Source organism: Leopardus geoffroyi, chromosome D1, assembly GCF_018350155.1.
Source record: "Leopardus geoffroyi isolate Oge1 chromosome D1, O.geoffroyi_Oge1_pat1.0, whole genome shotgun sequence".
Lineage (NCBI taxonomy): Eukaryota > Metazoa > Chordata > Mammalia > Carnivora > Felidae > Leopardus > Leopardus geoffroyi.
The window spans coordinates 15,898,655-15,920,569 of NC_059329.1; the positions used below are offsets into that span (position 1 = coordinate 15,898,655).

General features: G+C 41.7%; 2 protein-coding genes across 3 annotated transcripts in view; one reads left to right on the forward strand and one right to left on the reverse strand.

Moving 5' to 3' along the window:
• Positions 1-2,305: 2,305 nt before the first annotated feature.
• On the reverse strand, positions 2,306-3,412 carry LOC123600746 (guanine nucleotide-binding protein G(I)/G(S)/G(O) subunit gamma-3-like). Its single transcript, XM_045483006.1, has one exon. It carries the CDS (start codon positions 2,912-2,914, stop codon positions 2,687-2,689), a length of 228 nt encoding a protein of 75 aa, XP_045338962.1. The 5' UTR covers positions 2,915-3,412; the 3' UTR covers positions 2,306-2,686.
• Positions 3,413-4,980: 1,568 nt separating this feature from the next.
• The window catches only part of UBE4A (ubiquitination factor E4A), a 35,836-nt gene continuing 18,901 nt past the window's right edge, over positions 4,981-21,915 (forward strand). For both annotated transcript variants that reach the window (XM_045482995.1, XM_045482996.1), the window contains exons 1-9: positions 4,981-5,151; positions 10,235-10,396; positions 14,759-14,932; positions 15,773-15,885; positions 17,204-17,356; positions 18,615-18,774; positions 19,007-19,209; positions 19,412-19,603; positions 20,753-21,086. In XM_045482995.1, the coding sequence (XP_045338951.1) occupies positions 10,276-10,396; positions 14,759-14,932; positions 15,773-15,885; positions 17,204-17,356; positions 18,615-18,774; positions 19,007-19,209; positions 19,412-19,603; positions 20,753-21,086 (1,450 nt within the window). In that variant the 5' untranslated portion in view covers positions 4,981-5,151; positions 10,235-10,275. The remainder of the gene's footprint in view (positions 5,152-10,234; positions 10,397-14,758; positions 14,933-15,772; positions 15,886-17,203; positions 17,357-18,614; positions 18,775-19,006; positions 19,210-19,411; positions 19,604-20,752; positions 21,087-21,915) is intronic.

The following is a 21,915-nucleotide window of genomic DNA, read 5'->3' on the forward strand; positions in this document are numbered from 1 at the left end:
AAAGGTCTCCCTCCACCTCCATCCCCAGCCATTCAGCTGTCCTCTCCAGAGACAAAACAACATACTAGTTTCATATAAGGTGTTATAAATCAGAGTATTCTAGGCATACACAAGCAAACTCTTAAGTACACATTATTCTCCCTTTCCCTATTTTTCACACCAATGGTATCATACTATCTACATCTTGCACTCTCACCTAATAAAACCCTAAGATTGATGCAGCTGGGTGGCTCAGTCAGTTGAGCATCTGACTTTTCATCTCAGCTCAGGTTATGATCTCATGGTTCATGAGTTCAAGCCCCACGTTGGGCTCTGTGCTGACAGCGTGAAGCCTGCTTGGGATTCTCTCTCTCTCTCTCTCTGCCCCAACCTCTCTCTCTGTCTCTCTGTCTCTCTCAAAATAGATAAATAAACTTTTTAAAAAAATAACCTTAAGATTATTTCATATCAATAAGTAAAGGAACTTTTTTTTTAATGCAGCCACGTTGTACAGATATGCTATATTTTATTTAACCAATGCTCTACTGATGGACATTTAAGTTGCTTCCAATATTTTGTTCTTACGATGCTGTAATGACTAACATTGCATAAGTGTCATCTAAAAAAAATAATTGTATTGAGGTGTAGTTTACATACCATAAAATTCACTCATTTTAAGCAATTTCTCCTGTTCTCCGTGTTAGAGAATTTACTCAATTGTACCATCATCACCATAAACCAGTTGTAGAACATTTTCATCGCCTTCTTCAGATTCCTTGTGCTGTTTTCAGTCATTCCTGTTCCCACCCTCAGCCCCAGGCGATGACTATTATCTTTTCTGTCTCATCAGATTTGCCTTTTCTGGACATTTCATATAAATGGAATTATACAAGCTGCTCTGGACATTCTCATGCTAATCTTTGTGTGGGTGTCTTCATTTCTCTCGGGTTGATTCATGGGTGTGAAGAATTGCTCGGTTGTATGGTGAATCTCTGGTTAGCTTTTTAAGAAACTCCCTGTACCATTTTACATTCCCACTAGCAATGGGTGAGGGTTTCTGTTTCTCCACATCCTCACCAATATTTGTTACTATATATTTTTTTAGTATAGCCATTCTCGTAGGTATAAAATGGTATTTACTGGACCTTTTATTTGCATTTCCCTAATGACTAATGATGTTGAACATCTTTTCACATGCTTATTAGCCTTTCTTACATCTTTCGTGAAATGTCTATTCAAATCTTTTTTTTTTTTTTAGTTTTTTTTTTTTTTTTGTCTCACTGTTGAATTGAAAGAGTTCTTATATATTTTGAATACAAGTCTTTTATTACAAGACATTATTTGGAAATACATCTACCAGTCTGCGGCTTGCCTTCTCATTCTCTTCATGGTGACTTTTGAAGCACAAAGAAATCTTAATTTTGATGAAGTCCATTTTATCCATTTTTCCTCTTATGGATTGTGCTTTTGGTATCATGTCTAAGAACTCTTTGCCAAACCCAAGATCACAAAGATTTCTTCTATGTCTTCTTTTTACAGTTAAAATTTCCATAGTTTTAGTTGTGACATTTGAACATGCTTAAGACTATTTGTAACAAATACGAATAAATGATATTTGGATTCTGTAATGTGTTTGCACTTGCAATTTTATTAAATATTGCCAAATTGCACTTAATGGAGGTTGGACCAGTATATACTCCTAATAATAATAGTGGAGAGTGTCTTTTACTCCATACGTTTTGAGCTTTGCCAATCTGATAAGTTAAATATAGCATCTCAGTGTAGTTTTAATTTACATTCTTCTTATAAAAATGAGAGCCACGAGTTTTTCCCTCTCATGATATATAGGCTCATATCTTTTTATCTTTTTCTTATTGACTTGCAACAGCTCTTTACATATGTGGGAAACTAGATCTTTTGTCTGTGATATTAGTTGCAAATAGTTTTCCAACTTTGGTATTTGTTCTTTGACTTAATGATGATTGGTTTTCTGTGCACATTTTACAAATATCTGCATATAATGCAGAATTCATTGGTCTTTTATGGCTTCTAGGTTGTTTCCTTTTTTCTTTTTTTTTGAGAGTCTGGATGACTTTATTCTTTTTTTTTTTTAATTTTTTTTTTCGATGTTTATTTATTTTTGGGATAGAGAGAGACAGAGCATGAACGGGGGAGGGGCAGAGAGAGAGGGAGACACAGAATCGGAAACAGGCTCCAGGCTCTGAGCCATCAGCCCAGAGCCTGACGCGGGGCTCGAACTCACGGACCGCGAGATCGTGACCTGGCTGAAGTCGGACGCTTAACCGACTGCGCCACCCAGGCGCCCCTGGATGACTTTATTCTTTAAATGGTTTTACCCTTCTCATAGCTCCAGGTGAGACTGAGAGCACTGACCCTGGGCTATCCCTCTCTCCATTGTCTGACCAGTCACAGAGAGAAGCCAGCAGGATGCTGGCAGAGTCTGACGGCCCTTCTGGGGATGGAGCTAAAGGGGCCTCCCCCAGTCAGGTGGTACTTGAGCTCAGCTGCAGTGGGCGACAAAATGGGGTCGACAGATAGGTGACAGAGAGCTTCAGAATACCTCACAGGGTTGGACAAGGGCTAGGGATGGGATGCAGGGACCCTCGGGGGCTCACAACAATTACTGACCTAAGGAAGGGCCTAGGAGAGGGAAAGGTGAAGAGCTTGTGGGGAGGGACAGAGCAATTCAAAGGAGGGCACAGAAGAACTGCTTCTCCCAGAAGAGGTTCTCCAAAGTGGGCACAGGGGTGATGAGGGGATCCTCGCAGGAGTGGGCATCACAGTAAGCCATCAAGTCTGCTGCTGCCTTGAACACCTTTATCCGACACAAGGTGGCTTCACTCTTAAGCTGTTCCACCATCTTGCGGGCTTGCTCAGTACTCATCGTGCTGTTCACAGGGGTCTCCGCTTTCATCCTGAGGCCACCGGCAGCGAGGGCCCTGTGGAGTAGTCAGTGGGGTGCACAAAACCTGCCTGAGATGGGTGCCCCACCTTGCAGGAAGTTGCACCTGAAAGTATCTACTGCAGCAGCAGAAACAGCTGATACAAAGAAGGCCACTGGGGAGGGTCAGGGCACAGGTCCCTCGAGGGCTGGACCCAGTTCCTGCAGCTCAAGCACTCTAGGCTCTTTCCTATTTAGAAAGGTCTTCCCCATTTTAAGATTATTCTTTTAAGAATTTTTTCCTATGAATTCCACCAGCATTTTTATGGTGTCATTTCATACGTTTAAATCTTTGATCCATCTTGAATTCATTTTAATGCAAAGGCCAAATATATTGGCTAACTTTTAAACTGTATAGCTATCCAGTTATTCCAGAACTATTTTTTTTAAGTTTATTGATTTATTTTGAGAGAGACAGATTCAGCATGAGACGGGGAGGGGCAGAGAGAGAGGGAGAATCCCAAGCAGGCTCTTCACTGTCACCGCAGAGCCCAACGAGGGTCTTGAACCTATGAACATGAGATCATGACCTGAGCAGAAACCAAGAAGTGGACCCCTAACCAACTGAGCCACCCAGGTGCCCCCCGGAACTATTTTTTGAATGATCTATCTTGTGCCTATTGATTTTAAGTGGTGTCACCACTCCAATTTCACCAGACAAGTACATTTACAGTGTTGTGCAACCATCACCACTATCCATTTCAAGAACTTTTCATCATCTCAACCTCTGTACCCATTAAACAATAATTCCCCATTCTTCCCTTCCCCCCAGCTCCTAATAACCTCTATTCTACTTTTCTATGTCTATGAATTTGTCTATGCTAGGTACCACATATAAATGGAATTACACAATATTTGCCCTTTTGTCTCTGGCTGATTTCACATAACAATGTTTTCAAAGTTTACCCATGTTACAGCATGTATTAGAATTTCAGACTTTTTAAGGCTGCATAACAGTCAATTGTAGGTATATACCACATTTTGTTTATTCATTCATTCGTCCCTGGACATTTTGGGTTGTTTCCACCTTTTGGCTAGTATGAATAATTTTGCTACAAACATTGGTGTACAAGTACTTGTTTGAGTCTCTGCCTTCAATTCTTTGAGGTTTATACCCAGAAGTGGAATTTATTGCATCATATGGTAATTCTATGTTTAACTATTTGAGGAACCACCAAAAATTTCCCCAAAGTGCTGCACTATTTTACATTCCCATCAGCAACGCTCAAGGGTTGCTATTTCTTCTCGAGAACAACACATATTTTCCTTTTTTCTTTTTCTTTTTTTTTTCCTTTTTTCTTTTTATTTATTTATTTATTTATTTATTTATTTATTTATTTATTTATTTTGGTAATAGGCTTCTTCCTAAAGAATGTGAGGTGTTATTTCATTGCAGTTTCAATTTGCATTTCCCGAATTAGCGACATTGAGCATCTTTTCGTGTGCTTATTGGCCATTTGTATATCCTCCTTGGAGAAATGTCGATTCAAGTCCATTGCCCATTTTTGAATCACATTGTGTGGAGTTTTTGTTGTTGAGTTGTAAAAGTTCTTTATATATTTTGGATGTGAATCCTTTGTCGGATATATGATTTACAAATACTGTGTTTCATTCTATGAATTGTCTTTTCACTTGCACTCTTGGAAAGTATGCTGCTTTCACAGCCTTTGTGTACCTCAAAGTAACCTTGTAGCATGCATATTGACACTTTACAGCAAGAAAAATAAAATCCAAAGCTACCGTATCTTAGCACACTGCCTGACACCTAATAAGAGCTCAAAATTTTATGTTATTATTATTGCTGTTATTGCTGTTGTTGCCTCATAGATAATAATAATCTATGAAGAGCAACAGAAGCCGCTTCAAAAAGGCACGACACTCGTATTTCACCAAGCTCCAGGCGGCCCCGCGGACACCCCACCTCCCCCAATGCTGTCTTTCTCAGCCCCTCCTCCAGCCCGGCCCCGCCCCCCAGGAGCCCAGAGGCACTTCCGCCCCGCCCACCAGGCTGACGCATGCGCCGTCGAGGTATTTGCGCGCCAGTTCCCCGAGCTGGGCGGCACACCCTGTTTCCGGCGCCCGGATGAGATTCCGCAAGGCCTGGCGCCTGGTCGTGATGTAAGCTCCGGTTGTCGTGCTGAGTCGGAAGTGGGAACCTTTTGGCCGCTAAGACTTCTGTCGTGTCGTCGCTGCTGGCCTTTCAGGCTCTGGTAAGAGAGGAAATAGCTTCAGGGGAGGGGGTCGTTGAGTCTGCGATGGGATATTTTTCTCCTAGTTGAATGCCGCTCCGGGCCTCTGCACTTTTGCCTCCAAATTCCTTCTTCTGTGCTTTCCTGACCCTTGACCCTCTCCTTCATGAACTTCGACTCTGTCTGATTTGGGAACCCTTTACAGTGCCCCCAGCTTCTGGCATCTCTCCCCTTCTTTGCCATTCCCTTCCAGGAAAAGGCCAGAATACTGGCCATGCATTATCTTTGACTTCCTTCCTCTGGAATGAGCGCCGAGTGGGTGGGTCTCCTTCCTTGCCGCGAATCCCTTATGGAACCTGGAGGGATGACATGTAAAGCGTAGACAGCAAATAGCCAGATACCAAAGAAGGTAATATTAAGCACGGGACGCAGTAATCAAGCCAGCTGAATACATATGGCAAGATGGTGACATTTCTTCAGCCACCTGATCAGTTCACTACTCAGAACTCTCCTGGCACTCTGCTTCGTTCTCCCTCAGTAAAAGGGTGTAGAAGACACTAATAAGATTGCGTAACCACAGCTCGGGAGCGTATATTTGATGGGTCTTCTCTTTGGGATCAGTTTTTCACTCCCAGAACAAGGATGTGTTTAGTCTCACTGTTGTGGTCTCACATGGGAGTCCTCCTTAGATAAAATGGGACCCAGGAAAGAATGCTGCCGGCTTTTTAACTTGATGAGATCCTTCTAACTTGCTGAAATGTTGTTAGGATCTCTTGCCACATTATCAGGACCTGAAAGGATTTGGGCGTGGAACATATAACAATGAAAACATTTTAATTCTTTTTTGGTTTAATGTATGTATTACTCACCAGGACAGAGACCTTACTGAGTATGGTTTAGTAGAGCTTGATTTTGCCAATCCAGTTTTATGAAGTATTCTACATATTTCTGTTTAAAAGCATTACTAAGTCTGATGTTAAGACATTTGTGTGCTCACCTTTTTAAGAGCTGACATTAGTCCTTAGGGATTAGCAGTACGGTTCATAAACAAAAGATTGAATGGAGGTGGGGATGAAAGGATTTTTGTAGGACTGGAAATAAGTAGCTATTATAGATGTAGACCCTTGCAGGGAGTATTATCTGAGTGAATTGTGTTTTTAAGTAGGAAATATTGAAAAGGAATCAAATCCGGGGCACCTGGGTTGCTCAGTCAGTTGAGCGTCCGACTGCTGCTCAGGTCATGATCTCAGTTCGTGGGTTCAAGCCCCACCTCGGGTTCTGTGCTGACAGCTCAGAGTCTGGAGCCTGCTTTGGATTCTGTGTCTTCCTCTCTGTCTGCCCCTGCCTGGCTTGTGTTCTCTCTGTGTCTCAAAAATAAATAAATAAACATTAAAAAAAAAAAAAAAAAAGGGAATCAAATCCAAAAGCTCTTAAGGGTTGGTGGTGCCACCACCAACAGGATGGTGCTGTATCTCTGTATGGCAGTTGAAAACAGAAGATTATAAATAATCCGTGCCATTGAATATTAAAACAAAATATCAGGGTTCCATTTTATCAGATCTTTTGGAGTGGGTGATATCTAGGTGCTCTTAACATTTGTGAGACCATTGATCATCTCCACAAAGACTCCCATCAAGTGATCATTCCTCCCTTTTCCTATGAAACTTTTCTGTAAGTGGTTACACAGTATTTGCCATTTGACTACGACAGTAGCTTGTGCACAGAGTTGAAGTTCATATGAAAAAGATGAACTTAGTGAGGACAGGCAAAAGCTTTTGTTCTTCAAAAAGACACATAGCGGAGATGACAAGAGATTTATTTCCGTCTGTACCCTACACATGCTGAGATACCAAAGAGCCGCAAGTGTCTGGCCCGGAAGTTTGAGCTGCTACTGTGACCCAAGACACATAGCAAAGCCCTTGTAGGATGGGTGCTGCTATTGATTACAAGGTCAGGAGTAATTACATGTAAGGTTAAATCATTTAATAAATATGTATGTGGGATTTTGTGATGGTGATATATAATGCCAGACACGGAAGAAAAACTAATCAGACATGAAAATGTACTCAAATTGCTTCCTGTCTAGCAGGGTAGAAGATTTGCATTAGGAATACAGCATAGAAAGTTATAAATCCTATTAATATAGATAAAATGTAATGGGAAGCTAGCTTCTTTTTATAATATGACAGTATAGTATTGAGGAAGGAGGAAATAATGCCATTTATTATCATAAACCCTGTTCATTTGTCTTGATGGTCTTAGGATCCTATCTTTTCATATGTTCTGTATTCCTAGCTTTCAACTTCCTTTCTACAAACATGGTGCAGATGATGCATCATCTCCTTTGTATTAAACTAAACTCTTCTCAATTGTGGGGGTTTTCTTTAATAAGATCCTATTTTTAAGTAATCTCAATACCCAATGTGGGGCTCAAACTTAGAACCCTGAAATCAGGAGTTGCATTCTCTACTGACGGAGCCAGCCTGGCGCTCCTCAGTTGTGTGTTTAAAAACCCCTTGGAGGGGCGCCTGGGTGGTTCAGTCGGTTAAGCGTCCAACTTCGGCTCAGGTCATGATCTCACGGTTTGTGGGTTCGAGCCCCGCATTGGGCTCTGTGCTGACAGCTCAGAGCCTGGAGCCTGCTTCGGATTCTGTGCCTCCCTCTCCTTCTGCCCTTCCCGGCTCACGTTCTGTATGTCTCTCTCTCTCTCTCTCTCTCTCTCTCTCTCAAAAATAAACATTAAAAAAAAATTTTTTAAACCCCTTGAATTGGCTTTTATATGTATTTGTATATATATATGTGTATATATATTATATATTATACATTATACATTATATATTATATATTATATATTATATATTTACACACACACACTGAAAGACTTTCCCTTTCCATCTCTCAACTCTTTTCCTATAGGTTACTTAGTTTTGGGATAAGGCTTTTCTAGATGATGGAAAGATCACAATTCCAGGATTATATCATACCCCCTAACAATCCAAGCAGGAAAAAAGAGTTCCTTTTTCTGTACATGTCAGCCAAAGGCCTAAAGCTGGATGTTCATTGATTCTGATAGGCCTTGTTAGGGTCTTGTGCCCACCCCTCAGTCACTTTGGCCAGAATACGCTGTACTCTTTTTGGCCAGGCCAGATTCATATGCCCATTCCTAAAGCTAATGTGTGAGACCATCTTCTGAACACATGGGCTGGGAATGGGATGGATCCCCAAAGGAAGAATGTGGGGTGTCACGTTGAAAAAAGAGGATGATGTTTTGAAGACAGAAAATAACAAGAGGTCATTACACTTTTTGCATTCCTCTGGACTTTAGGGTACCTTAGGATAGAGGCAGAGTGGCGGTCAGCTAACAATAGACAATCAATGTCTTAACTTGAATTAGGGGTAACAGTTAAGCCTATGCAGTGGTTAAATGAGGGGAAAGTCCTCTCAAGGATTGTTGTGAATTCTAGCACTAAATGTGCTATCTTTATTTTTGATTGTTAAGCTTAACTAAACTATACATAACAAAAAATAAAATACATAGAGCAACATCTAATAGTTCAGTTCCTGGAGCATAAAGCCCAGAACCATGCTGAGAGGAGTCTAGACTGCGTGCCTAAGTCATTACAGATAATTAGCCATTAGCTCTTATGTAGAAAACAGGACAGAGGAGCGTGAAGCAGCTGGCGGAGATGGCGCAGGATTGTCAAGTGTTAAAATCTCTCTTCCACCCAATAATAAGGGTAACTTTTCCAACTCACATTGGCTTTTGTTAATATGATTCTATAAGGAGTCTTACGTCAGTAGATTAAAGATAGGCCAGTTTTGGGGCGCCTGGGTGGCGCAGTCGGTTAAGCGTCCGACTTCAGCCAGGTCACAATCTCGCGGTCCGTGGGTTCGAGCCCCGCGTCGGGCTCTGGGCGATGGCTCAGAGCCTGGAGCCTGTTTCCAATTCTGTGTCTCCCTCTCTCTCTGCTCCTCCCCCGTTCATGCTCTCTCTCTGTCCCAAAAATAAATAAACGTTGAAAAAAAAAAAAATTTAAAAAAAAAAAAAAAAAAAAGATAGGCCAGTTTTTTTTCTCCTTCTTTCATACCCCATCCCCACTCCTTTTGAGGCCTCTGTCCTCTTAGCAGTCAACATCCTTGTGGGCAGAATAGTCCTACCCTTTGTCTCTTCCCACCCTTTTCAGGGTTGTGTTTCTATGCCGTGGCCTTAAAATTTCAGAAAGGGGAGAAAGCCTTTCAGGGTGCTCTGCTCCTCCCACTGTGCCACTGAGTCCCCTTGGCGCTTGAATGAGGACCTGTAGTCAGAAGGGTGCAAATGCAGGCTCAGTCAGCTCCACTAAATACCTTCCAGGTATATATCTATTTCCTGTTACACATTAGGGACATATGTGTGTCTGCGGGGGTATGAAAAAATCAGATCGTGAAAGTTAAATATAGAAATAAGCAAAGACCATTTCGTTTTTAGCGGAAGAAATATCAATTGTTGTAAGCCTAGGAGTAGAGATAAATTGCCTAATGCATACTGAAAACCCACAGCACTCTACTGATCAGGTTCCTGTCCTGGTTTGCCCTTCCATCTCCAGTGAAGGCTTGCTGTTTGTTTGTTTGTAGCTGAGGAATTCCCGCTTCCAGCTCTAAGTCCTAGAAGCCTGAGCGAGCGCCATCTTACGTTCATGGTGAATGGGAACTCGTTGGCTGGCCTAGAGATTTATGGGAAATGTGTAGCTATTGTCATATTATTTTTCACTCAGTGCCGCGTCACAATGAGTAGATGGGTTCCCCCGTTGACTTTAGTAATTCTTTCTACTTAACCTATTCTTTAAAGGCAAATAGAAATATGTCAACAGATAAATGTATTCCAGCTGAACATTTTTATTTTTAAAGCTTTCTGGTTTTAGCTGCCCCCAAATCAGGCCAACTTGTCCAGTCGGTGGCTTTGTAACCATTTTGCTAAAAACGCCTTGCACCTTAGAACAGGAATGGAAAAGTCTCACCCAAAGCCTTTTAAACGTATTGTATTCGAGACGCGGGGAGAGACCTGACTGTGGCTATGTTACAGCTATCCTGCCTGCCCCTCTGTGTCTGATACCTGTCCTCTCTGCAGCCCCTCCCCCTAGGTCTGGATGGAGGATACTTTAAAGTGAAATGACAGACCAGGAGAATAACAACAACATCTCAAGTAACCCCTTTGCTGCTCTTTTTGGCTCCCTGGCTGATGCCAAGCAGTTTGCAGCAATCCAAAAAGAGCAGCTGAAGCAGCAATCTGGTAAGTAGAGGGGCCAATAGCAGCAGATGAGATGACCTAGAATGGGGTCTTCCCGGATGAAGTCTTCTTTGGGTCCGTAATTGCAATTGGAATTGAGGTTTGGGGCAGAAGTCATTTTTTGTTTGTTTAGGGCATAAATTGGGGGTGGGGGGTGTTCATTTTTGTTATCTGTTTTGTTTTTGGGTCCTATCCTCCCCCTGCATGAAAAGAGACCAGTTAACAGGTGGTTCCGTAGTAACAGACGCCAGTCGTGATTCCAAAGCTGTCAAGTTGTTTCTTTTAAAAATCACCTAGTAAAAGATATTTAAAGAAATCTTTTTAACATAGGAAGCTGAGGTTGTAGGCATAGGTGTGGAAAGCACACTATATGCAGCTATAGAAAGCAGATGTGTAAAGGGAAGAATATTCTAAAAGCTTTTTGGCTTTTTGGTAGACAAATAAATGAAAGTTGTTCTTAAGCTCAATGCTTCAGAGTCCATCCCAAACAAAATACCTCTCCCATTTTGTAGAATGGCCACTTTCATAGCGTACTGCTATTAGAACAGATTTCTAAGAAAACCTGCATGTGAAAATAATAATAATAATAATAATAATAATAATAATAATATCTCACTAATCAGAAAAATGGTGTTCCTCATCTCGGACCAAAATTAAGGTCAAGGCTAGCTTCCTCCTATGAGAAGACATATAGCCAAGAAGAATTGGGATGATATTTCTCAAAATTATTAGTCTTCTGAGGATATTCACAGTCTTTCAAGCCAGAAGTTGCTGTCCTTCTCTCTCCAAAAAGAATAATAGTTTTGTTTGGAAAGGAGAAATGTTTGTCTTTTCCCTTTATTTTATTTCAAAAGTGTTCATATGCATAGCTGACTTGTGGCCTTGCGCTCCAATCAGGACTGAATTAAAGGGAGGTAAGGGCAAGATGGATGAGTAGGCAGGGTGATGGATGAAGCTAGGGAGAAATCCATGTAACGCTGACTTTCTAACATGATAGAAGGAGGCAGCTCTGGGTCTCAGTCTCTGAAATCTCTTGCTGATGTCAAGATATAGGAGGAGAAAGCTTGAATTAGGAGACTGCAGGAGACGGGGGGGGTGGGTGGTGAGGAATAGGAAAAATAAGGAAATGGGAAAATATGATTTATGAGTGTGTGGTTGAGGGGAATTCTGCTACATAGGTTCTTAGCTCCTGTCGCACTCGGGGTTCAGAGGAGAACTTAGCCATATAGGAGAGCAACAGAATGTTTGTCCTTCTGGCTGACGGCAGACATCCCAACTGGCTGGAATTGGGAGGGTTGCAGGCACCAGCAGTGGGGACAGATCAGGTACATGCCCTTCTGTTACTGTTTTGGCTCCTCCTCATCTTCGTTTGTTTACACTGAGTTTGCCACCAGATCTAACCTGTTTTCCGCCACCACCTAGTGCTATGCCAGAACCTTTGACCTCCTACGTTGAGCCTCACGTTGGCGAAACTCACCACCCGAAGCAACTCTTACATTCTGAGAATTTTGCCTGGACTTTCAGAATAATCACTGTGTCGGCAGAGAAAAACAGATGCGGGCTCGTGTGGCTTTTACTTTTTTTTTTTTTTTCGCGTGGCTTTCAGCGAGCGGCACCACACTGCTTCTCCTTCGGCAGGAGTTCCTTTCTGAGGGGCACTCATTCAGGCTGCTTTAGAAAAATGTAAAGAGATCCAGTCAATAAGAAAATAGTGACAAATCAGAGGGGGAAAAAAAGATTTGAACAAGCAATTTATATACAATAATCAAATGATTTAAAGAATCCAGTCTTGGGGCGCCAAGGTGGCTCAGTCGGTTAAGCATCCAACTCCTGGTTTCAGCTCAGGTCATGATCTCACGGTTTGTGAGTTCAAGCCTTAAGCTGGGCTCCAAGCTGAGAGCACAGAGCCTGCTTGGGATTCTTTCTGTCCCTCCCCTGCTTGCGCTTTCTCTCTCTCTCTCTATCTCTCTCTCTCTCAAAATAAGTAAATAAACTTAAAAAAAAATCCAGTCTCACTAATAATTAGAATACTACCTATTAAAAAAACAATTAGGTTAGGGGCACCCGAGTGGCTCAGTCGGTTGAGTGTCCAACCTTTGATTTCAGCTCAGGTCATGATCTTAATGGTTCGTGAGTTCGAGCCCCATGTCGGGCTCTGCACTGACAGCACAGAGCCTCCTTGAGATTCTCTGTCTTCCTCTCTCTCTGCCCTTCTGCTTGCTCTCTCTCTCACTCTCTCTCTCTCTTCAAAATGAGTAAACTTAAAAAAAATAATATTTAGGTTTTACCTATGAAATTTGTGAAGTTTGTTTTGTTGTTTTTTTTTTTAATGTTTATTTTTCAGAGAAAGCAGTGGAGGGGCGAAGGGTGGGGAGACAGAGGATCTGAGGCAGGCTGTTTGATGACAGCAGTGAGCCCAATGCAGGGCTTAAACTCATGAACCATGAGATCATGACCTGAGCCAAAGTCAGACCCTCAGCTGACTGAGCCACCCAGGCGCCCCTGAAATTTGTGATGGGCTTGTAAATGAGAGCAACCTTTCTGAGAATAATTTGGTAGTATATGTTAACTTTTAAATGTGCAAGCTCTTTAACTCAGCAATTCTGCTTCTACAAATTTACCTTACAGAAATACTCAGACAGGTGTACAAAAAGAGTACTATTCGGTGCAGTAGTGTTTGAAATCATGAAAAGTTGGAAACAGCCCAAGTGTTCATCAATTGAGAAGTAGCTACACAAATCAGAGTGTGTGCATACAATGCAATACAGTGAGCTATTGCAAAGAATGAGGTAGGCCTATAAATGACCTAACAGAGAAAGGTGTTGGTGCTGATTAAGTTTAAAAAGCAAGCTGAAAAGCAGTGTATATAGTATGATACCCCTTCCTCTTTTGTAACTGAAAATCCTAGCAATAAACATTAGCATCTCAGAATAGAAAAAAATATCTGGAATGCTTTGCTATTAATAGATTATTAAAACATGTGTTCTCTTAAAATCAGGAAAAAGCGTGTCTTTAAAATAATTAAAGCCATGTTGATCTATTAGGTAAATCTTTGTTCACTAGGATTCTGTAGGGAACATAGTTGCCATTTTTCCTAATAGGGAGTGCAATCACTTAATGAATAGAAAGAATAAAGCTTTTAATGTGTAAAATGTGGTAGGATTTCAGCCAGGGATTTCAGAATCCTATACTTAAGACATTGTCTGATGCAGCTCAGTAGCTAAAAAAACACAAATAATCCAATTAAAAAATGGGCAGGTCTGTACAGACATTTTCCCAAGGAAGACATGCAGATGACCAACAAGTACATGAAAAGGTGCTCAGCATTACTCATCGCCAAAGAAATGCAAATCAAAACCACAGGGAGGTATCACCTCACACCTGTTAGAATGGCTGTAATCAAAAAACAAAAAATAACAAGTTGGTGAGGATGTGGAGGAAAGGGAACCCTTGTGCGCTGTCGGTGGGAATGTAAATTGGTGCAGCCACTATGGAAAAACAGTATAGAGGTTCCTCAAAAAATTAAAAATAGAACTACCATATGATCCAGCAACTCCACTTCTGGAGATTTCTCCAAAGGAAATGAAAACACTAACTTAAAAAGATACATGCACCCCCATGTTCATTTCAGCATTGCTTACAATGGCCAAGACATGGAAATATCCTGTGTCCATTGATGAATGTGTGGATAAAGAAGATATGATACACACATACACACACACACACACACACACACACGTTTGTTGCCACTTGCAACAACATGGACAAACCTTGAGGGCATTGTGTAAAGTGAAATAAGTCAGACGGTAAAAGACAAATACAAACAAACAGATGTTCTCAGTTATATGTGAAATCTAAAAAAAGGAGAGAAAGCTCTCAGATAAACAGATTGGTGGTTGCCCAGGGTGGGTACGGGGGATCAAAAGGTACAAACATCAGTTAGAAATAAATAAGTCCTGGGGATGTAATGAACAGCATGGTGACTGTGGCTCCTAATACTGTATTGCATATTTGCAAGTTACTAAGAGAGTACATCTTAAAGGTTCTTGACACAAGAGAAAATGGTTTTTTTAATTATATGGTGACAGATGTTAACTAGACTTACTGTGGTGATCATTTAGCAATATATACATACATCAAATCATTATGTTGTGTGCCTGAAACTAATATAATGTTGCATGTCATTTCTATCTCAAGTTTTTAAAAAAGATGGTGCCTGACTTGAGATGTTTACTAATTAGATGATTAACTTGTTTCACATCCGAAATTGTCTTCCTCTTGGTTACTTTTATCATTTTTGATAGTATACTTGGTTCCCTCCTACGGAGAGGAGTTTAACTGTTAATGGCTTACGTTTTCTGGCAGATGAACTCCCAGCTACCCCAGATGACTCGGATAATAGTGTGTCAGAAAGCCTGGATGAATTTGATTACTCTGTGGCTGAGATTAGCCGCTCATTCCGTTCACAGCAGGAAATATGTGAGCAACTCAACATCAATCACATGATCCAAAGGATCTTCCTCATTACTCTGGACAACAGTGAGTTACAGGGGCACCTGGGTGGCTCAGTTGGTTAAATGTCCAACTCTTGATTTCAGCTCATGTCACGATCTCCTGGCTGTGAGATGGAGACCCCTATCGCGCCCCCCACGCCACCCCATGCCACACACACACACACACACACACACACACACACTGGGCATGGAGCCTGCTTAAGATTCTCTCTCCCTCTGCCCCTCCCCCGTGCACACATGCTCTCTCAAAAGACAAACAAACAATAGATTACAGACTTGCAGCCAGTTTTCATAACTCTGCTCTTCCTGCTTGGGCTGGCAACTTGCTCTTAGAAATCTATTGTATCTGGTGTTTAAACAAATCCGCTATACTCCCTGGAACACAAGATTGATATTTCAGTGACGCTTCTGATGTGACCTAAAAATAGTATTTAGACACAGGTGCAGCTTTCATTATCCTTTTGGTACTGACTGGGCCATGTAGCTTCTTGCCTTCACTACCTTGAAAGGGAAGTGGGAATGGCAGCCAAACCCTTTTTCTTTTCCGAGGTGACCTAAACATTTAGATGGAAACCTCAAGAGGTGTCGGTGTTTTCCTTCTGTGTCCTCTCTATAGTTAAATCCCAAGATTGGTGCCATTGTCTGGGATGTATTCTTTAAATGTCATGATGTTAGGTTTATAACTGAGCCCATGCTTTTGGACTCTTTAAAAAGATTTAAATCTTTAGCTACTATTTTGTGCGTCAAGATTATTCTGATATTACCGGAGCTCTACTTGGAGTTGAAAAGAAATGCTGTCAAAATCAGCTGTCCGTAGAAGACAGAAGCGTTATCCTTAACCTACCAGATTAAAACCGTTTCCCAGGTGACCCAAGCTTGAAAAGTGGGAATGGCATCCCCAGCCGTTGTGTGTATTTGGAAGAAATGGCGGTAGACCTGGAAGATCAAGACTGGCTTGATATGAACAATGTTGAGCAGGTACCATTCTTACGGTTTTTTTCTTATGCCTTCAGCAAAAATTGGCCACTTTTCTGCAACCATGACTTTGCTTAGCTCCATCTCTTAACGTTGTTTGTGGTGTGCCTCTTCTGGAATCTTCTCATTTACCAGGGCCACATATCCAGATATACCCTTTCTTTAAGGCCCAGTTAAAATGCCATCTTATTTATGAAGCCTTGCCAAGTAGGAGTTGTTATTCTCTCCTCTGAATTCCTGGAGTAATCTATCTATGCCTCTCTGATGGGAGTTGTCACCTTCTGTCACATGTAGTGGCTTTTTTATGTACCTGTCTTATCTCCCCTATCAGATCTTTAACTTCTCGAGGGCAGGGCCCATGCCTTTCTTCTTCATATCGTTTGCAAAATCAAACAGTGTGTTTTGCCTTATAAGTGCCTAATGAACATTAAAGGAATAAGAGTTTGGTAGGGAAGATACTCCACAACTTGTACTTTAACTTTCTGTGTTTAAATTATCTTTATGTAAGTCTGAATGAGGCCAGCAATCACACAGAGAAGCAGATTTCGTATATAAGTTGAATCGCTAATTCTCCACACCATTCGACAAATCTGTTTTCGTGCTTACTCTGTGCCAGGCTTATACTAGACAGACACTTGAACTCTGTTTAGGATAACTGTACGGTTGCTCCTTGAACAACATGGGAGTTAGGGGCAGTTGAAAATTTGCATGTAACTCATGACTCCAAAAACTTAACTAGAAGCCTACTGTTGACCAGAAGCCTCACCGATAACAAACAAAGTCAGCTAGGGAAAAGAAAATATTACAAAGAAAATCATAAGCAAGAGAAAAAAATACATTTACAATAGCATTCTGTATTTATCAAAAAAAATCCACGTCAAACCCATGTTGTTCAAAGATCAACGGCATAGAGGTGCTAGGTGGCTCAGTCGGTTGAGCATCTGACTTCAGCTCAGGTCACAATCTCACGGTTGGTGGGATCGAGCCCCGCGTTAGGCTCTGCGCTGACAGCTCAGGGCCTGGAGCCTGCTTCAGATTCTGTGTCTCCCTCTATCTCTGCCCCTCCCCTACTCACACTCTGTCTCCGTCTCTTAAAAATAATGTTAAAAAAAAATTTTTTTTAAAACAAAGATCAATAGCATATACAGTTATATTTACATATATAATACTTTCTAAAGTAGTAAGTGGGGTCCTTTATTCCCCCTTCACTCTACTTCCTGTGATTCTCACAATAACCTGTGTCCAGATTACCTTTTCATATTGATGTTTTAAGATGAATTCTGCAGTTGCTTAGTGTTTTGTTTATATGTTTTTCTTAAAGGCTGTCTTCGCTCGCTTATTACTTCAGGATCCAGGCAACCACTTGATTAACATGACTTCTTCTACAACGTTGAATCTCTCTGCTGATCGAGATGCAGGGGAGAGGCACATTTTTTGTTACCTTTATTCCTGCTTCCAAAGAGCTAAGGAAGAGGTAAAGGAATACTCGCTATTGAGAACTGTGTGGTCATCTTGGGTTTGACTTCAATATGTAAGCCAGAGAGTTGGATCACTGGCTTTTTATGTCAGTTTATATACATCATATTGTATCTGGAACTAGGTATTACAGGCACTATTTGATGTCTAAAACTTTAGTCTCTCCTTTCTGTGGCTTGGGGTCTACTCCTTTCCCTAATTAACCAGTATCCCCTGTTCTCTTTACAAACCTCTTAAAAAATCATACTGTTGGGAGCACCTGGGTGGTTCAGTTGGTTAAGTGTCTGACTTCAGTTCAGGTCATGATCTCACAGTCCGTGAGGTCATCCCCCATGTTGGGCTCTATGCTGACAGCTGAGAGCCTGGACCCTGCTTCAGATTCTTGTGTCTCCCTCTCTTTCTCTCTCTCTCTCTCTCTCTCTCTCTCTCTCTCTCTCTCTCTCTCCTCTCCTCTCCTCTCCCCCTCTGCCCCTTCCCCACTCGTACTCTCTCTCTCAAAAATAAAACATTAAAAAAAAATCACATCCTTGAAGCACATAGGTGGCTCATTCAGTTGAATGACTGACTCTTGATTTCAGCTCAGGTCATGATCTCACAGTCGTGGGATCAAGCCTCGCATTGGGCTCTGTACTGGGTGTGGATCCTGCTTGGGATTCTCTCTCTCCATCTCCCTCTGCCCCTACCCCACTCGTGCTTTCTCTCTGTCTCTCTCAAAATAAATAAATCTAAAATTTTAAAAAAGCATGCCTTTAGGGGCACCTGGGTGGCTCAGTCAGTTAAGCGTCCGACTTCAGCTTAGGTCATGATCTCACGGTCCGTGGGTTCAAGCCCCACGTCGGGCTCTGTGCTGACAGCTCAGAGCCTGGATCTTGCTTTGGATTCTGTGTCTCCCTCTCTCTCTGCCCTTCCTCATCCACGCTCTGTCTGCGTCTCTCAAGAATGAATAAACGTTTTAAAAATTCAAAAAAAAAAGCATACCTTTAGAAAAGGTCTGGGGGAAAATAAAAGGTCTAATAAATTCATTTCCGCCAAGGTATAAATAATAGAGTAGTCTAAGCTTGGTCACTTCTAGGATTAGAATCCTAGCAGGTAGGTGATTCCTTAAACCAAAGGATGAACTCTCCTGAATTTTCAAGCATCCACGGGACAGCAGTATTGTTTGGGAATACATTGTCTTTTTCATTCTGTTTGTTGTGTCCTCCTTTGTTCAGGTCATAGAGCTAGACTCTCCCCTCTCTTCTTCATTCTATTTCCAGATTACCAAAGTTCCAGAGAACCTGCTCCCCTTTGCAGTACAGTGCAGGAACCTCACTGTGTCCAATACCCGAACGGTTCTCCTCACCCCAGAGATCTATGTTGACCAGAACATCCATGAGCAACTGGTGGATTTGATGTTGGAAGCCATCCAAGGAGCCCGTGAGTACATAAGCAAGATTTGTGCGTTTCTGCATTCTGACTTCACAATTTAAAATTCCTTTAATTGCTTTAGAAAGCCTCAGAGCCACTACGGTGCCAGAAGAGAGCTCATAACTTGACCTTTGGGGTTCAATACCAGTGGAATTATCAGAAGTATGAGAAAAGTAGAGATCCATTGTGTAAAAGCATATAAAAATTGCTGTGCATTCTTCTCTCATTTGTCATCTGTTAGATTTTGAAGATGTAACTGAGTTTCTGGAAGAAGTCATTGAAGCCTTGATATTGGATGAGGAAGTTCGAACATTTCCAGAAGTCATGATTCCAGTGTTTGATATTTTATTGAGCCGAATAAAAGACCTAGAACTCTGTCAGATCCTGTTCTATGCATATCTGGATATTCTTCTCTATTTCACTAGGCAGAAAGATATGGCAAAGGTAAGTCTGAAAAGTGGTATGTATTCATTTGAGCTGGACGTTTACTACTTTTTGCATCCCTATCGTGAGGGCATTCAAATATTCCCTATCAAGTAAAAGAAAGACACACTGGCCGTTGTATAGACTTAACTCTTTGAGACCCTCTCATCTCACCACCTTTATCTCCTCATACAGATGAATAAGGACGTGTTTTCTTTTATAGGTTTTTGTTGAATACATTCAGCCCAAGGACCCTAGCAACGGGCAGATGTACCAGAAGACCTTGCTGGGAGTAATCCTCAATGTCTCCTGCTTACTAAAGACTCCGGGTGTAGTAGAAAATCATGGCTACTTCCTGAATCCATCTCGTTCCAGTCCCCAGGAGATCAAAGTGCAAGAGGCCAACATCCATCAGGTGGAACTGTTTACCACTGTATCCCAGTGCCCTGATCTTAGATTAAGTCGAGTTTCCTCGGGAAGCAGATGCAGATAAGGCTGCTTGAGCCTCTTTGGGAAAGCAGATTGATCTGCTTGGCTTTCTACTGTAATCATGTAAAGAAATTGTCCTCTTTTTAGCATGGGTGAAGGAAGAGGAGAAACCTGTGTGCGGTTTAAGAGTAAGCTGCTGCTCTTCTGTGGCACAGCCACTTCCTCTCATTGTTGCCTTCATTGTTGTCACTAAGCTCTTTTTTTATTTTATTTATTTTTGAGAGAGACAGAGAGACAGAGACAGAGCATGGGTGGAGGGAAGGGCAGAGAGGGAGATACAGAATCCAAAGCAGGCTCCAGGCTCCAAGCTGTCAACACAGAGCCTGATGCAGGGCTCAAACCCACAGACCGTGAGATCATGACCTGAGCCGAAGTCGGATGTTTAACCGACGGAGCCACCCAGGGCACCCAGGTGCCCCACCACTAAGCTATTTCTTCCAACCTTAGCTCCTAAAATCTTGGGCTGAACTCCAGCTTATAAACCATTTTTTTTCCCTTTCTTTCCTTCCACATGGCTTCTTGGTGTAATTTATAGTAGAAGTCTGGCCAACATGAGGTAGTAAATGGTTGAGTCGGGGGTGGTTTAAATCCCCCATCATCGCACTCTAAGGCAGGGATTGACAAATTACTGCAGTGACCAGATCCGACCTGCTACCTGTTTTAATAAATAGTTCTATTGAACATCGCTATGCCCATTCATAAATGTATTTGTGGCTTGATTTCATGCCACAGTGGTAGGGTCCAATAGTTGCCACACCCACCACATAGCTTGCAAAGCCAAAAATATTTATCACCTGGCCCTTTGCAGACAAAGTTTACTGACCCCTACTCTAAAGCTACATGAATGCGATGTGCGGTTTGGCGGCTCCTCAGGGAATCTCTCATAAGTGCCCGCAATTTTTTTTTTTTTTTTTTTTAATCAGAACTAGGGCATAAAGCACAGGGAGAGTGAGGGAAAAGATTAGGATTAGGTTATTTTTGGAAATTGCCAGGGGCTAAGGTTTGGGAGTAACAAATACAAATATGAGGATTGTGAAAGTGGAATGTTCTGTGGTTGTGTTTCCTGGTTAAACAGTTCATGGCTCAGTTCCATGAAAAGATCTACCAGATGCTGAAGAACTTACTCCAGCTCTCTCCAGAAACCAAACACTGTATCTTGTCCTGGCTTGGAAACTGTTTGCATGCAAATGCAGGCCGCACCAAGATTTGGGCCAATCAGATGCCAGAAATCTTCTTCCAAATGTACGCCTCGGATGCCTTCTTTCTGAATCTGGGTGCTGCTCTTCTGAAGCTCTGCCAGCCATTTTGCAAACCCAGATCCTCTCGGCTCCTCACCTTTAATCCCACTTACTGTGCCCTGAAGGAGTTGAATGATGAAGAACGAAAAATTAAAAATGTACACATGAGAGGTAGGGGAGCACTGGGCTTTTCAAGACTGTGTGTGTGTGTGTGTGTGTGTGTGTGTGTGTGTGTGTGTAACATCTAAGGCATTCACTTTTATCCTTTTCCACAAAGGTGCTTCTTTCTCAAGATGAGGCAGAAAGAAGAGCTGGTATAACTAAGATGTTTAAAAAAACTGGTAGCTTTTAGATGTGCCTTAGTGAGACCCTTCTGAATTCAGCAGCCTTGGGTATTGATTGATTCATTCTTTCTAAAAATAAATAAAGCGCAATCCCTGTTTTGTGTTTTAACCCAAAGTCTCCAGAAGAAGGCAGATAATATTAACAGATAATCATAATATGGTATAGGGCTTAACTATGGGAGCACAGAGGAAGGACTGAGTAGTAAATTTTACAGAAGGTGGAAGTCTTCGTGGCTGAGTCTGGAAAGATGAGTTGGGTTTAAAGTATGAAGGTACAAAGCTATGAAAGGCCTGGCTGGGGAATAGTGGGAAGCTCAGTGGGTCTAGAACAGGGGGGAAAGGCATTTGGGGCAGGGATATGGGAATTGGCAGGAAATGAGACGAGGGCGGGAGAATATTGGGGCCGGTTTGGAGAAAACAATGCAGAGAAATCAAAATATAAGTCATTCAAAATGAATCACTCTTTAAAAAGAAAGAAAAAACGAATCACTCCTAATTTTGGTGTATTCTCTCTCAGTTTTGTGACTCTTCTAATTATAAAAGCGATACCTGCTCAAAAGCAAATAATCTTAAATACAGAAAAGCACAAATATATACAGATGATCCACTGTCTATCACAGGGAAGAACTCCAGTGTTTTCTATGTTTGTTTTTTAA

Coding starts and splice junctions, on each gene's coding strand:
- LOC123600746 (XM_045483006.1), bottom strand. CDS start 2,914: ATGAAAGCGGAGACCCCTGTGAACAGCACGATGAGTACTGAGCAAGCC.